The sequence below is a fragment of the Phasianus colchicus genome, chromosome 2, assembly GCF_987193195.1.
Source record: "Phasianus colchicus chromosome 2, bPhaCol1.hap1.1, whole genome shotgun sequence".
Lineage (NCBI taxonomy): Eukaryota > Metazoa > Chordata > Aves > Galliformes > Phasianidae > Phasianus > Phasianus colchicus.
Window position 1 is genome coordinate 20,226,417 of NC_143437.1, and position 17,417 is coordinate 20,243,833.

The window sequence follows — 17,417 nt, forward strand, 5'->3', positions numbered from 1 at the left end:
CTCTGGAGCTTTGGCCTAGTGTCTTTTGCAGACAGTATTTTGTAAATGTTTGAATCTCAAACATGAGAGAGCCCATTCCTGGGGTTGTCTTAAGTTGTAAGTTCATGTCCGCATGTGTTCAGGCATATCAAGTTCTCATCCAGCAGAGCATATGCTTAACTTGAAGTAGAAATGTCCAATTAATTTCTGAGCAAGCTGTTGCAGCAGTATGTTGAGTGAAATCTGTGGAACTCTTTTGTCAGTGGGATAGGCTGTTCTTGCATAGAGCCTGTAATAGTGAAGTGTGCGTGCTTAGTTTCAAATGATTAAGTGCTATAGAGAAACCAGACTCCCTAAATGTCTGATTATCCATGGGCTTGTATAAAGCATTACTTTTCTACTGCTGCTGTGTTAATAGCATGGAATGTACATGTCTCTGTTCACTGGACTTTATAGATAGCTTTAAAATCCAAATGTTTTTATTCAGTTTTTGTAGAGGTTTGCTTCATTCCTATGCCTTGTGAGTTTGCTAATATTCAAGGTAGAAATGACAATGCTAGAGCCAAGTATTGAAAATTGAACAACATTTATTCCAGAGAAGAGGATGATATGCTGCTGTCCAGACTATTTTTTACTGTCTAGCAAAAAATGTTCATCTTCCTCACTAAAGGAATGAAGAACTCCAGTCCTGGGGAAGATTTGGAGGAACAGTAATTGCACATGTATAGCCCCAGAAGCTTGACTTAGAAGGCAGATAAATGATTTAACTGCAAGCTAAGATGTCTTCCTTTATTTTATTGGTATAGTGATTCCTTCAGGCTGGTTGAAGTTTGACTTGCCAGCTCTCTTCCATTTTGTAGTCCCCGATGTGAAGATGTCTTCACTAAATGTTATTTGTGAGACTTTTAAATCCCATTATTATATTGGGGGAGTCCACTGAACTGGGCTTAATTTAATAGTCTTTGTGCTGTCACCACACCCTTAGATGGATCATAACTCATTTTACTCATAGAATAACTTAAATGTTAACAAGCTATTTCATTTACTTAAAAATTAGTCTTGCATGAAGTACATTAGGTCCATGTTTTTTGGATGTGTTATAATGTGTGTAGATCTTTGTAGGTATGCTTTTAAGTACCCTCATATTGGAGCTCTTAAATGCAAGAGAACAGTGAGAAAACACATTTGTAACTCCAATCTTTAAATTTATTTCCCTTTAGGCAGTAAGTGAGCAAACCTCTTCTGTCTGACTTGTGTTCTTATGCTTCCTCTCATGCTGCATGTGCTCATCAGTTAATCTAAAGCTTTTCAAAAAACCTGTGCATAGAACAGAGCATAGTCTGGGAAACAGTATATGGTGATAACCCTTGGAAATAGGGTAGGATAAGACTATGAGTAGAAGCTTAGCATATATGAATAATCATTACAGATAGCTTATTTCAATTTAACTTAAGTTGGGATAACTGGAATTTAGATGGCCAGAAAATAATGAAGGTTGGAGAAAAATGAGCCAGGACCTTCTATGCACAAAAAGATGCAGTGAAGTGGGCAGTAGGTGTGTTGCTTCTTTTTTTTTATTAAAAAAAAAAAACGATTGTATCCAGTTGCTTTATATTAATTCAGGTATTTTGCATAAGCACTTAGACAGAAGCGGGATGTCAGCTTGAAATACAGTATGTCTGATTTTGGGCCTGTGCAAATGTTGCCAAGTACTGTAGGTAATGTGAGAGGATCAGCAATGTCTCTAGATTAGTTTCTGCCAAATTTTACGTTGATCTCTGTGGCTTTGTTCTTCCTTCAACCCCACCATCAAGAATGCCAGGAATTGGCTCTATGAAATTGTAAGTTAACAGAAGTTGGGAACTTCATAAAGAACAGTGGTTTCTCTCTGAAATATAACTGGAATGGAAAATAGTGCTCCCATTCAGAACTTATGCTTATGCCTGTATCACCTATATTACTGTGTTTTTTTCCTTCCTCTTCTGTTTTCTACCTTTTGATTTTTCTTTTTTAGTAGTGAGTCATAATCCGCATTTGTTCTTTTCAGTTTTCAAAGTGATGTACATCAAGGTCACTTGCCTTCTTAAAGTTTTATCCCCTTTGGGGATAAAAACAATGCAGGAATGTTTGTTTTAGATAACTAAACTAAACAAAAAAACAGGATTATCCAATTATTGTTTATCCAGGAACTGGCTAAATCCAGTTCCTAAATATTTTGCTACTTAGCTGAGCCTTTCCTCACATTTATTATCTAGCAAAACTAGCGTGTTTACAGGCAAACAAAATGTTGAAAAGATCAATCAACAATATATTAAGACACATGATTTTAGTAAGGTTTGCTAAATAAATATCTGCATTTTGCAAGTTATTCTGACAACATTCTAGGAGACTAAAATGGTAACAGTTAATCTTTCCCTTGGTTTTAAATGCAAATCAATGAATATTGGCGGTATCAGAGAACAGCATTTTGATGCTATTTCTGTAATGCGTAGCAGTGAGTAATGTAGAAAGGTGAAGATTTATTAAGGGAAAGTTGGTTTTCTGACTCTCTCGTGAGTTAGCATACTTATTTAGTCTGGTGCAACTACTATAGCATCTGGTTTTTCATGGGTAAATTAGGGACTGGATTTCTCAAGCAGATGAAATGGAATAGATTTTGTTGTAGTAATGATTAGATTCATAAATAAAATACATAGCTGATTCAAAACATATCACCTATGCTTTCTGAGGGCCCTTAGCATGGTGGTTGTTCATGTGTCAAAACTATTTGAACACACAGAAATGTAACATGGGTTACTATAGGTAGTATTCTTGTCCTTACATGTCAGTATTGCATTTGATATTGACGTGAAGTCTCCATGAAAAGAAAACTAACAAGTGGCAAGGTAACCACCTGACCTGGCTTTGGTTTTATTGAAATGGGCTGCCCGGGGATGTGTTGGAGCCCCATCCTTGCAGGTTTTCAAGAATAGGGTGGATGTGGTACTGAGGGTCATGGTTTGGTGGACATGGGAATTATGGGTTGATGGTTGGACTAGATGACATCAGTGGTCTTATCCAACTTTAATAATCCTATGATTAGGGGCTTGAATGCACCCCAGATTAAAAATATGTATGTTGCAGACTAAGATATAAAATCTGTTTGTTAGTTCTTATGCTTAGTACATCCTGTGACTTTCACTGTCAGTGAGCATCTTCTCAAGATCTGTATTTTAACGTTTATTTTAATGCATTCTGGTTAGCATCACTTTACAGGATAGCACCTTGGCAAGAATGTGTATATATGTGTGCTTCTGACCTTATGTTGTTTTTCTTGGTTATTTCCAAAGGTGTGTGATAGAAAAGGCTATTGATGGGCAGACTGTGTTCAAACTCACAATATCTGAGAAAGAGACCATGTTTTATTATCGCACAGTAAATGGTTTGCAGCCACCAATAAAAGTAATGACACTGGGGAGAATTCTTGTGAAGAAATGGATTCATCTTAGTGTGCAGGTGAGTAAAAGAAGAAAACCTCTTTAATATTTGTTGAATTACAACATTTGTGTGAGAATGGCATAACTGTATAAATATCTTCACTAGAAGGGATAAACTGGGGAATGTGACAGATAATTCTTGAGTCATGTAGGTAAAAATATTAATTTTTTGAGAGCATATTGAGGTGATCGCTAATTTCACGCTGGAAGGAAATCTGTACACATTTGCTGAGCAAATAAGACTGAAAATACTTGCCCTTAAGAGCAAGATTATTTGCAGTGAAGAAAAACTACTTATTTTCATCTTAGCAAAAATAATGAGCCTGAGATTACTCCATAAGAAGGACAGTGTCATCCTCATGTATATGTACAAGCGTACTGAGAAAAGTGTCCCATTTAATTCTGAAAACTTCTTATAGTGCGTATAAATGAACATACATACGGGTTTCTTCAAGCTCAATCAAGCTTGTTAGTTAGAAAGCTTTTGCCTCTTACTTTAAAAATATATTTCAGACTTGTTAAAACATAATCCTTGTGTTCTAATAGTCTTCTGTTGACATAGTGTTTTAATAAGTGTACAAATATCTACTGAGGATAAAGCAAAATTGTGTTAGTTAAAAAAAATAAATTAAAAAAATCAGCAAACAAATGCAGAAGAAATTAAAATGCATTCAGTTGTTTGCATGCCTTGTAATTCCCTACAGACACTCTAGTAAATTCTTGTTTGTAAGCCAAGTTCAACTAATAATTACAAAACAAAATTATCAGGTATTGAAACGTTAATCTTCTCCTTCCTTCATTTTCTTTATCTGGTCTGCTAAACTTCATTTGGTTTACAGCGCAATCAAGAAGAGTTTTCCTGCTTTCAAGAAACTTGCTAAAAGGTATTGACTGTGATTTGGATTTTTAGTGCTGATCTTGTCACTCTTAAGAAGTATCTAAGCTGATGTCTTGATTTTTTTTTTTTTGCAGTTTTCTTTTTTCTGGGATAACAGTGTGGTAGTGTGAATAAGATTTTTGCTGTTGGATTAAAAGAGTGACCTTAAGGTAGAACTAATGAACTTTACACTTCAAACACTCTGAGGGTGCTATATTACTGCTGCTGCTGTCAGCCTCGTTTTGTACTAGTCTTAGAAACTGTTAAAGCCTGGCATAGTAAAGGAGAGAGTGAAAGGGCTGGATTTAAATGTACCCACTATTTTAAATTGCATTACAAAGAGCCCTCAAGTGCTCCTTAGAATTTAGTCATTTGTTTCTTCGGACTGCTGTTCAATGCACAGGAGGAATAAAGATGTGTGGTTTTTAGACCCTTACAGGGCCTACAGGGCCTAATAATTTTTCTGTGTTTGAGTTGAGGGTTGAGCTTTACATTCTCTGATTTGTTGTGTTATTCCTCTTGCTGTTAAAGATGATAGTGGCTGCAGCATGATCCGTTTAGCCCTAGGTATGGCTGTTAAACTACAAGTAAAGGTTTAAAGTTCTTTAAACTTTTAGCAGCTGTCCAAAACATTTTTTCTATAAATACAGAAATAAATGGAGAGGGACATTATGAAAGGAACTGTACAGAAATACAGGGAGTGTAGTGATAAAATCTTCACTGGGAAGGCAGTGAGGCAGTGGCACAGCTGCCCAAAGAGCTGCAAGTGCCCCATCCCTGCTGACACTCAAGGTCAGGTTGGATGGGGCCCTGGGCAGCCTGAGCTGGTTGGGGCAGCCCTGCCCACCCCTGGGGATTGGGACTGGGTAGGCTTTAAGAAGATCCCTTCCAACCCAAACCATTGTGTGATTCTGAGCAAAAGTAACATTCGTATGGAAGTGTTTATACCTTCAAACTGTAATAGCTTTTGATGATAAAGTGGTTCCCAGACATTTGCAGATCTCAGCCTTGTCTTCAGCAGATGAAAAACCATTCTGAGAATAATGCAGTGTGGTTTTATAGAGATTAGGAAATCCCTTTAAAGACAAGGGGGGAAAAACTGGAGTCACACGTAAAAGTACAGATCATCTAGTCTTTGCACAAGTTGACTTCTGACTGATCACCCTTCTCTGCAGGCGATGACCTGGCAGTGGGCAGGGGCACTGCAGCATGCGGTGGGTACTTGCGTGCTCTGCTCGTGAGATAACATAGGTGAAGGCAGCAGGGGGAGCTCTGGCAGAGTGCAGCCATAGGCGAGTTACTACTGCTATTTTACAGCGTAGACTTTCCCTTCTGTTGAGGCAGAACTGACTCTTGTAAAAGATTAGCGCTCTGAATTCTGTGACACTTTTGTAGACGTAGCCTGGATTTTTTGAGCGGAGACAAGAGCTGGGAGTAATGTCAGTGCAGTAGAAAACTTTGGGGTTTTCCTTCTGACATGCTGGTTGTAAAGTAGGTGTGGTGTCATCAGTGGAGTTGGTATATAATCTTCTACAGAACCAAAAAGGAAATTGTTATTCTATTAGAGATGTCATATATGTGGCTGTGATGTGAAGTCACAAGCTAAATGAAGAATAGATTCAGCAGCTTTTCTAGTACTTATCTGAATTTGGCATGTGTCAGAACGTTGGCAACGTTTTTTTTATGGGAGATCTTACCAGAGCTGGATGGTGCATCTTGATGTGTAAAAAAAAAAAAAAAAAAAAAAAAAAAAAATCTATTCATACTCCTTGCTTGATGTCTTTTTTGGCTGAAAAGAAAAAAGTTTGTGAATGTTTTCAGACCAAATGCTGTTTCTGATAAGACAGTTGAAAAAGTGGAGTGTATATTATCATGAATGTGATTAAACTTGTATTTATGAAGAAAGGTATAACAAAAAAACCCCAAATAGTGCTCCTGTACTGGGAGTTGTAGAACACCTAAAAGCCTGTGGGTTTGAGGGGAAGAGAGATGAAATGTGATACATCTATTGTAAACAGGATGTTACAGAAAATGCATCCTCTGTATGAACCATAATTAGAACAACCTTGTTCAGACTCTTATGCACTTAAAATTTTTAGATAATACAGTTCAGATACTATTGGTAACTGAAGGTATATGTGGTGATATCTCTTTTGTTTATTATGAAAATGTTTTAACTGTGTCAGATTTTAGAGTCTATAGGCATCTAACCTATAGACTGTAAAAATTTGTTTTCCCAAAAATTCAAATTAGAAACATTAAATGCTGCAATTAATATCCCTGGATTTGAATATATGTGGCTTCACTAATAGAGGAAGCATATTTACTCCTTATTTTCTCTGAGACTATCAAGAAAAATGAAGAGTAGCTTTTTGTCTTAGTTCAGTGAGAATGTGTTTTTCTAGGGAATGTAGCTTGTAACTGTGGGTCAAAATAGATGGCTTGTAAGTTCTATTGGCTATAAGCCTGATGAAGCTCTTTCTATGGAATACTGTAAAGTATTATTCAAAACCATGCATAATCATGCATAATATTACATGCTTGACTGGTAGGCAGGGGAGACTGTCTGGTTTGGTTGCTCTCTATCTTTGACTGGAATAACAGCTAAGGGAAACTGACATTTGGTCTCAGTAACAGTGTTCATGGCAGACTGCTGAATTCTTGTTGTTTTTTGTTTTGATTGTGGTTTGCAAGAGTGTGTGTGATGTAACTGTTTGTGAGAGAGGTCCTCAGCTGAGGTGTTAAGATCCATGGCCATCTCTGAACCACAGGTGTGCTTGTATGAAACTGATTCAGGCCAAACCTCTCCAAAGCCAAGCAGAGCTGGGAACTTGAAGACACTGAAGTTAACATGGTGAGCCAGAAAAATGGAGATATTTGTATGTGAATGCTAGGAGAGAAAGGAGCTTGAAATACTCGTGGCAGATGTGAAACTGACCGTAAGAGCAGAAATGCAATAGGGTGGCAGGCGTGTCTGGAAATCAGCCATAGGAGCTTATGAGCTATTCAGGAACGATAAAAATGAAAGCTAAATGGTGGAATGACATCAGATAGTAATTAAATAATAAAGAAGAAAGGAAAATCAGATTTAAAATAGTTTCTTCATAATAAAATCTAGTAGAGAAGACAGATAGTAAATGCGTTCTGCTGGAGTAATGTAGGATTTTAAATTCTCAGGTTTGCATTTAGATGTGTCATTCGAGAACTATTGAGAACTGTGTTGTTGAAGAGACTTATGCTCTATTTTATATCTGGGAAGTTATAATAAGAGGACCTAAATATTTGTTTTCATGCAGAAAGGTTTCCTCACTAACTAGAGGATCTACTGGCTTCACTATATGATGAGGGCATTAGTAGAGATGTTGGTCTCAAAAATAATATTTATTTGAGATAGAATAAACAGGAATTGTTTTTCGGTTTCAAAAAGAACAAGCTAACAGGATAATTTCAATGAAACAAGACAAACTGAGAAGCCTAGACATCAAATAGAAAAAGTCCTGAGCGTTCTTCAAAATAAATGCTGTTAAGAGGATTCTTTATCCTTAAGATGGGAAAAAATTGAGGTACAGTACTCTGGCTTATGTGAGTGAATAAGCACCTTTGCAATTAGAGGTGACAGTCTACAGGCACAGGGGAAAGGGGGAGGAAATTTGCAGAGAAAAGTACGTAGGAGTAGAAATAGAACTGTAAAGAAGTCAAGCTGAATTAGATTTTGCAATGACAGTTAAGTGGTAAACAGGTTATTAAGATCTTAGACATAAGTAGGCAAGAGGGTGAAGATGTGCTTGAGGTTAAGGATTATTTCACTAAGTTCCCAAACCAAACAAGTGATGCGAAGACAATTGCTCAGCCTCTCCCACAAGCAGATCGTTGCCCAGCCAGTGTCTGAGCAACAGCCACCATAGAAGACAAACCTCCAACTCCCTGAAATATTTGCTCTATTCCATTTTATTGTATGGAGTACCTGTTTGGTCTGTTTAGGTCAGCTGTGTCCCCTCCAAACTACTTGTCCAAACATAGCTTGCTTGCAGGAGTGGGATGGGTAAAATGTGGTGAGAAAAGAGAGGGCTTGGAACTGTTGAAACACTGTTTAGCAGTAGCCAAAATGCTAGTTTTGGTCAGCACTCTTTTAGCCACAAACCCAAAATATGGTACAGTAAAAGCTGCAATGAAAAAAGTTAACTTCATCCCAGCCAGAACCAGTACAAAGAGGAAGGAAAAAAAGGATCTTGGCAACACAGACCTATTTGCCTTGACACAGTGGCATATGAGGATTTAGAGAAGATTTTGAAAGAATAGATAAAGATGTGGAGGTAAATGGAAAATGGGATAAAATGAAACATGGATTTACTAAAGATAGCTCATCACTGTCTAACCTCTTAGCTTTTTTTTTATGAGAAAACTGATTTTCAAGCAAAGTAAATCTGTCAGATTTCCTCTATCTGGAGTTCAGTATTAGTATTGATGTGACACCCCATAAGAAGTTGTAAAAGTCAAAGGAAATGCTCATGGGGAGGGGTAGCAATAGATACTGCTCAAAGGAATGTGTAATCTATAGAAAAAAAAGTACAATTCTTTGAAAATCAGTCTTTGGTTGAGTCTTGTATTATATTTTCATTAATGATCTTGGCAGAAATATTAGGAGTGTACTGATACTATCTGGTGACATATGGACAGGCATAATCAGAAAGATGAACAGGAAAAATTGGATGACTGAAAAGGTTACTAGGGTAACAAAGGCACAAAGTAAAATTTGTTATTGGTTTCAAAGCTAATACCTTTTAATTTTACAATCACGAAAGCTATTGCAAAGTAGTCAAGTATCAGAAATGGCTGAAGAAGTAATTACCCCAGTTGGCAGTTATGACTTACTTGCATGATGTGGCCTTTAAAATCACGTGTTGGGTAAATGCATCTGGAGAGATTTATCAAGTTGTGATAGAGAAACATTATTGCTGCTTTTCCAGTCTGAGGTTTTCTGTGAAATTTTGTATATAGCTTCAGATGTTCATATTTAGAGAATATAATTCAGAGCAGAGGTATGTATGATGACAGTGTCAGGTGCAGCATACTCCTTACAGAAGATGATTTCAGGAACCTTCTTTTGGGGTTTGATTATAGTGAAGAGTAAGAAGTTTTACAGTTTTCTTCTCTAAATTAGTTGGAGAATGATCACCACATAGAAAGAAAAGCTATTTAATTTGGAATGGAGTCTGTCCTATTGCAACAGACTATTTCTGAAACAGTCTTCTGATCAGAGTACCAGAGTTGAAGTTACTTTTTTAAGCACAGTAACTGTCCTAAAAAGGACAGTGTGATACAGTGCATCCAATGGGAGAAGATGGGAATTTGTATCACCAATTTGTGGAGGTGGACTAGGGATTTTTTTCCTTTTCATGCGATATTATGATAGCAACCACTGCCAGAAGTGTGTTGAGCATGAGTCACTAACAGTCTTGAAATAGACTGTGGAAAAAGGGTACTTGAGACTAGATGGCATCAGTCTAACAATAACATCATTCTTTTTAATAGTTTATGCAGTCTTCTTTAATATGTGGTATGTTGCTGACAGAGCTGTTGGTGATCCGTTTGCTCTTTAAACTCCATAAACATTTGAGAAAAGTCATCCTTGAATAGTTCTGCTGAGCTAAGTTGAAGTGGATTTGCTACAAAAGGGCATTTTGACCACTTTTCACGCTTTCCAATTAATGGGACTTGTTTTTATTTAATGATGCCTTCCTTTATATTTCACTGCTTCCAGTTTGTAAACAAGCTTGTTTTTTAACCTCTGCAATATATAACAGGTGTTTAAACTGTGAACTCTGTTTCCTTGAAAGTAATGCCACTATTCTAGTTGATTTCAGTAGGTGAGGATCAAGTCCTTGAGACTTCTAAGAGTTTTAGAGTCCTGTGTTTGATTCTGAGTTATTGATATTTACCACTGTGTCATTACAGGGCCATATTAGCAAAACAAAAGCCAAACAACAAAACACTTTGATTGTAGATGCACAGTGGAATAAAGAATACATAGAATATATGTAATGTATTAAATGAGTCTAATATGCGCTGAAGTGAAGCCTCAGGAAAACTTGTCTTAAGATCTTTCAAAGAAATCTAAAATTTGAAAGCATAGGCATGCAAGATTAAGGAATGCATGGTTAAGGCCAGCTGTATACCTCATCTCTGCATAGATACCAGTATCGGATATGTGCCGCTTAGTAACAGCAGTTTCACTATGTATTTTTTCTTACAGTTTCACTGTTAAGGGTTTCTCACTTTCCCTGTGATACTTCAGAATTTAACTAGTTAAGAAGGGTGGAATTTAAACACGAATTTTCAGATAAATCCAAAGCTGCTGAAACAAGAGATTCTTTGAGAACATGTCAGATTAATGTATTTGTTTTATACATAGTGTCTGCAATTATAAAAATAATCTTTTTACTAGCTTTTATTTTGCCTGATCGTATCTGTGTAACTCTGCCGTGTTTTGGCAGACTATAGCACATTAAAAGCTTTAGAAAGTAAGTTTAAAATCTAAGTGTGGAAAGGTAACCACGACTGAATTACTCTCCTGGGAGTAAAATGCTCTTAGAGTGCCTATTGAAATCAGCATTATCATTTCAATACATGTCAAATATGAGTCATTTCCTAGTTAGGCAAAATTTCTTTATAAATCTTTAAATCTTCCAGTTCTTTCAAGAAAAGGTTAAAGAACTTACAATTTAATGAGACCGCTTTACATCATAACTGTTTGAGTATCGAGAGAAAACTTGTCCTTTCCAATTTGTGAAATACCTCTATTTTCTGCACAAGTTCTTGAGTACATCTTAAAAAATGCATTAAAAGCAGGTAACCTAATACTTAAAAGCAGGAAAACATTTTCTCTATACATGCTCTGTGTATATATTAGTAAATATAAGGTGTTTTTAATGGTATATTCCCTGAGTTTAGTAAGAATGTAGGGAAGCTGGGAGGCATTTTAACTTACCAAATCACTTTGTTTTTCTACTTAGTATCCATTTGGAATAGTTTGTCTCTCCCAGAAAGGGAGGTAAGAATTTGAATCAACTCTGCATGTTATGGCTTTTGATGCAGTTGTGTGCTGAAAATATTTCAGATCATATTAGTGCCATGTTCCCAACAGACAAGAGAAATAAACTATTTCAGTCTCTATAATGTATTTGGCTGTCTGTTCGTTGAAACAATAAGCATGGCTCTCTTGGAAACTGGTTTGTCACTTAATCTGCTGTGAACGCAGCTTATTAAGATTGTACTGCTGAACTTTGCAGCCTTTGGGGTCTCTTGTACAAACAACTTGTTTTGCTGCCTCCAGAAGTCCTGCTGTGGTGGTTGTCTCTTCTCCTGGACCACAGTTGCTAGGATATAAACTGTTTTTGTTAATTTGAGAGGAATTTGTCATAACATCAGCTCCTTAGGAAGAAGACATTTCCCAGTTCCGTTTGGGATCCTTTTTCTCTCCATTTATCTCATAAAACATGTGCATCTTTTCTTGCCTGAATATGAATTCCATGAAGTTTCTACACATCTGGAGGCTTAGAATTAGTCTAAAATCTGCCTGGGAACACAAGACAGCTTCATCAGTGCCTGGATGTTAATTTTGGAGAAAGGCAAAAATAAATGTTTTATCATTGCTGTTCTGACTACTCATCTAGAATTTGCAAATATTTTTTGATTGCAAAAATAGAACTGACTGAAGCGTGCGCTGAATGTATATTACATTTGGTAGGAATCAAATCAAATATTTGTATGACCAGTGCTGGAGTTTTGACTGAATTGTGGAAGTTTTGCCTGGTTTTTTTTTTTTTTGGAGAGTTAGAGGTATAAAATTTAAAATCCATCAAGTTTCAATTTCTTTGTTTCTTTATACAAAAAAATGTGTGGCAGGCAATTAAATTGTAATTTTAATAACGGAAGCACTGTTAGGAATGATTTGCATTCTTTAGTTTAAGTTTTTTAGCCATCCTACAATCGTTATATTTTACGCATTTTTTGCAAAAGAAATTTTAGTGGCAGCGTGTGAATCTAAAGGAAATAATTTGTTAGCTACTTAGAAAGGAATGTGTTGAAAGGTGAGGAACGGAATAAAATATGTTCAAGTGCTCAATTCAATAAAAATAGTAGAAATTGCGTAGCTGGAGTTAAAAATTGGGAGAAATATATCTATGCTCACAGCGTTCTATAAATTAACAATGATCCTTTGACACAACTGTTTCCACATTGCTAGAAAGCTGATGTACTGAGAGAAACAAACAAAAAACAATTTGACATAGGAACCCTCAATTCTGAGTTAATCTCCTATAAGCAGTGTGAGTATGTGTTCAAGTGGGTTCCAACTTTATATACTACCTCATCTAATCACTACTCTTCTGATTGCACATCTGTGCACTTCAGTTGTACAGCAAGTCAACTTTGAGAGACTGGAATTAGTGATGTCTGCTTGATATGACTTGGTATAAAAGATGGAGATAACACAGGGTACATCCACATTAGAAATTTTGTGTACATGAAGAGTTTATGCAGGTTTGCTTTCTGTTGGTGACTGGAGGCTTGTGGTATACACAGAATGGCACTGCTGATGTGTTTGTATTTGATGCTTTTCTGAGCAGACTAAGCTTGATATTTTACCCTGGAATACCATCACTTAGTACAGACCATTCTTCATGAAGACAGGAGATCCTCCAGCAAGTAGTTCAGTGTGCACAGGGGATGAGTGGGGAACTGACAACTGGTTCGAACTTTACAGGTAGAGATGGACCACAGATAATAAACCGTTGTCAATTCTTCATTATGTATGATAGTTACTTGGTAGACATTTTTTTTGCAAGAAACTTGATCCTTTCTTATTGTTCTAAAAACTTTGTGAATACTCCCAAACAGAGCAGCTATTAAAATAAAATTTCTTTATCTAGATCAGGTTTCTCTATCTTAAAGATGAGAACTTAAGTCAGAAGTCTGATCAAGAGATGGAAGTCAAAGCTTTGACGTTTTCTTCGTGCAACTTCTGTCATTTGCGTGAACACTTTACATTTGCAAGCAGCAAATCGACGGTGACAAATTATATGTGGTAGATCTTGTAAAATGCAAAATTTATACATGAAGTAGCAGTCTACAGAAACAATCTTGTAAGTCTCTGCATGTGTAATTCCAGCTTGGCTAGAACTGATAATTCTCTCATGGGTGATGGTGAAAGGCACCTGTCCAGCTATCTAATTCCAAAACTTTAGGTTAATACTGCAATATTTGCACTGTGTAAGAACTGCATTGGTTTGACAGTATTTGGATATTCTATCCTTCTGAAAAGAGTAGATGCCCAGAAAGAGCTTTTTCTCAGGTACATATCTGACCTCTTTCCTGATAACCAGTATCTTTGGAATTACTGAAGTGAGGCTGCGTTGAGTAGTCCCTGACTGACCTACATTTGATTTAGCAGTCTAATTTTTTTATACCTTTTATTTTTGGGGTCTCTGGAACCCTTTGCCAATGAGTTGCTCATATGTAACTAAGGTTTATGAAGCTCTTCTTTGTTGCAAGCAGACTGGTTGTTAAATTTTTAACTTCTTCAGTAGGTTGTTTCCCATATCTTATGCTATTTGAGAACTTAATCACAGGTTGATTGTTATAGTTAGTTTTAAACTGGAGTACTAGCTTGATTTGTACATACACTGAAGTGATTCTGCAGTTTGGTCAACCTCATTGATCTTTTCTTAAACTTTTTCTACTACAGTTTGTACCACTATGGTTTTTGGTGATGCAAGGGTCAGAACTCCCCTTGTGTCACTGCAGAAATACGTAGTGCAGAGAATCTGAAATAATAACAGAGCTGTGTGGATTTGTTCGTAGTTCTTTTTCCTCTTCAGCTGCCATTCAGCATTTTGCTCATTAGTGTATTACTCTCTGCAGAAATACAAGACCCTTTTTTTTCTGAGCTCTGACTTCAACTTCATGGATGTATTAACTACAACCTTTTTTACCTCACTAACAGCTGTTTTCAAGGCTATGCAAAATGTTGAATAACAGAAATAGTTGGAGTTACCTAAATTTCTGAAAAGCATGGCCATTAAACCTCTGTCCAATTTCTGGAAACGTTGCTGGAAAAAGTGTATTATTCTGGTTAGTCTGTTTTTATTCACATCTGAACTTCTTCAAAGAACTCAGAGTTGGAGCCTGATTTCCTACCAGAAAAATCATCTTGCTTTTTCCAGTATTTAGCCATGTTTTTTTTCTTTCAAACAATTAGTCATGTATTGATTTGACTAACTGGATTGTGAGAACAATTGCTCCAAGACTTGGTCACATACTGTCTGTAATTTGAACTTCTGCATTGTTCTTCAGTCTCTTCCACTAATGGGAAATCATATAGGTTTTCCTATTTCTGCTGCTTTTTGATCGCTCATAGCATATAAAGACTCAGTAAACTGGATTGCTGCTCTTTTGCTGGAATTTCAAGAGCGCTTTGTTGTATATGAAGGACTTTTATCCTTCTCTTTAAATTGTGCTTATTGGCACCTTCATCTTTGCTGTTGATCAGCAATCTCTCTGACCCTTCTGTGCTAAAACTCAAGGCCTGTATACTAAGGTACACAAGAAATTACTGGGAACTTTCTGAGGAGCCTTCCCTGGTTCTCTCCTGGCTCATCTGCAGTAAAATATGGTTGAGGGAGTGGCTGCACAGACTTCTTCCTTTAGTATTTTCCAAGGATAGACTACCAAAACACAGTCCTCTGAAGTCAGGTTTGGTCTACTAGTTTAGATCTCTACTGCAAAGCTTTCATGAAATGCTTAGTAACCCAGGGAAAAAGCAGCTAATTTACAAAACAAAACAAAAAACAACCCACAAAGCTAAAGGTAAATTGTTATCAAAAAGTGCTGGAGGGTTACAGTACAGTGAAAGGAAGATAGGAGGACATAAAAGGGGTGGAATTGAAGTAAGTTTGGGAGGAATAGAAATGGAATCAGACAATTTTGTAGGTACTGGATCATGAAGGCAAATTTAATCCTTAAGGGGGAAAATGGGACCTTATTTGCAAAAAATTGTATGTTTCCTCTAACTGGATACATTGAACTTCTGTGATAAGGCATTCAGAGCAAAGAGTACTTATTTTCTTATTGTATAAGTGGTTACAGAGGCAGAGAGGGATTTCAACCATCCATCCCAGTGTAGTTGTTCGAGTGCTGTAAAACCAGTGCATTCTTGCATCACATCTGGGAGCGTCTTACCAGTGTGAGTACAGAATATGGAGCAGTTCAAGGTGGTTCAGAATTCTCCATGTGAGGGCAATTAAAAAGATCAGAATTTAACTCACAGCTGATAGTGCAATACAGGGTTAATAATTACACATCAGTAACTGTTCTCTTCATTTGTACAGGTCTCTGCTTATTCTTTCAGTATTACAGCGCAGAGACTTTATTCAGGAGGGACATTTCATTTGACATCTATATCTCATCCCTAAATTTACATGATTACAAGTAGTTCAGGAAAATTCAGAATCTGTTTGTGCTGTATGTTTAATGGAGGGGGCACAGAAAAATGTGCGTTGTTATGAGATCTAAAATGTAAAAGCCAGACATTTCATTTCAATTAACTTTGGCCAGTTTATTTTATGTAACTGTTTTAGCTGCTAAAAAGAAGCTTGTCAAATCCTTAATGTGTCTCTACTCACATTACTATAGTGATCCTTGGAGCACAGATCTGATTTGTTCTATGACTTAGGGGAAATAGTCATTATGGATCAAGAAAACAATTCTTCTGTGTATTTTCAGATCTGAGGACTAGGATCCTTTTTTTATGTTTTATTGTTTGGAACTCATTTACATTGCTGGAGTCTCTTGTTACACCTTCATGTGTAAAAATAGTAGTTACAGCAGTAATTAGAGCAAAGCTTACTTGTGAATTAGTTTTCTACAAAGTCTGTATTTAAAATCTTGACCTCTTAAGTTCTCCCACTCCTCTGCCAAAGATATGTTTATTCTATATTAAGGCATTAATAGATTGAAACAAAAGCTAATAGGGTTGGCATACGAAATAAGGAAAATTTTTCAGTGGTACGGTGCTGTCTGGGATAGAAAGGAGCAGAACTGTAGTTAGCTGTTTTAAAGTTTAGTGCTACAACAGTACTGGTGATATACTCACCAACAAAAGAGTAAATGAAGATTGCCATTCCATAACTGGAATGTGTACTTTGTGGCAGAAGGATCAGTACTCTCAAATTCAACATTTTGAAACAATATTTACTTATTTAAATACTAGTTCTTTAAAAATGCAGACCATTGCAAAATCTCTTTTCACATTGATCTGACTTTGTCTTTGGCCTTGTTTATCAGATAACTGACACTGGGTATTGTATTTGCTTGGAACAGTACTAAAATTACCCTTGTCCAAAAAATAAATGACATACATGATTCTGATTTGGTATCTTTCTGCTTGCTGTTACTTACATTTTTCCAATTTCAAGGCTTTATTTATGAAATATCTATAGTTTGTCTGAGTCTGTAAACCATTGGACCACTCTGTTTTTCAGTTACCTTCTGATTTCACTGTTTGGGGTCAAGTTGGTATTAATACATGGCTTATTCTTGAGCAGAAAGTTAGTTGATTCAGGAGCAGCCCAAGGTCCCATCATTTTTTTCCCCTTTTTCCTCTTTATTGTATGTTGTTCTTCAGGGAGTTCAAGCTGAACTACTGGATCTATGAACAAAAAGAAAGACTTGGATTGAAGGAAAACCATTTCCCGTTGAGAAGGGATTAACATTGTAGAAGATAGTGAAAAAGGAAAGTAAAGGAGGGCAAAGAGAAAAGCTAAATATCTTTTATACAAATGCTAGGAGCATATGTAATAAGACTGCTGAATTGGAGTGACATGTTTTCAAGGATAAGAAAGATATTATTGGAATAAGAGAGACAACCAGGAAAATGAAGAGGGATTTAAAATGCCAAGATACCGAGTTCTAGTGAAGAGAAAGTTAATATAAAGCTGGAAGAGATGTAACAATATTGCTGAAGGATGATACTTAATCTGCAGTGGAGCTTCCCCCTCCCTTTCTTTTACCCCTAAAGTTCAGTAGTT

The 17,417-nt window shown here is 36.5% G+C and overlaps 1 protein-coding gene across 1 annotated transcript in view; it reads left to right on the top strand.

Moving 5' to 3' along the window:
• USH2A (usherin) overlaps positions 1-17,417 on the top strand; it is a 389,040-nt gene that overhangs the window by 19,569 nt on the left and 352,054 nt on the right. The window contains exon 3 of the mRNA XM_031595830.2: positions 3,309-3,474. Within this exon, the coding sequence (XP_031451690.2) occupies positions 3,309-3,474 (166 nt within the window). The remainder of the gene's footprint in view (positions 1-3,308; positions 3,475-17,417) is intronic.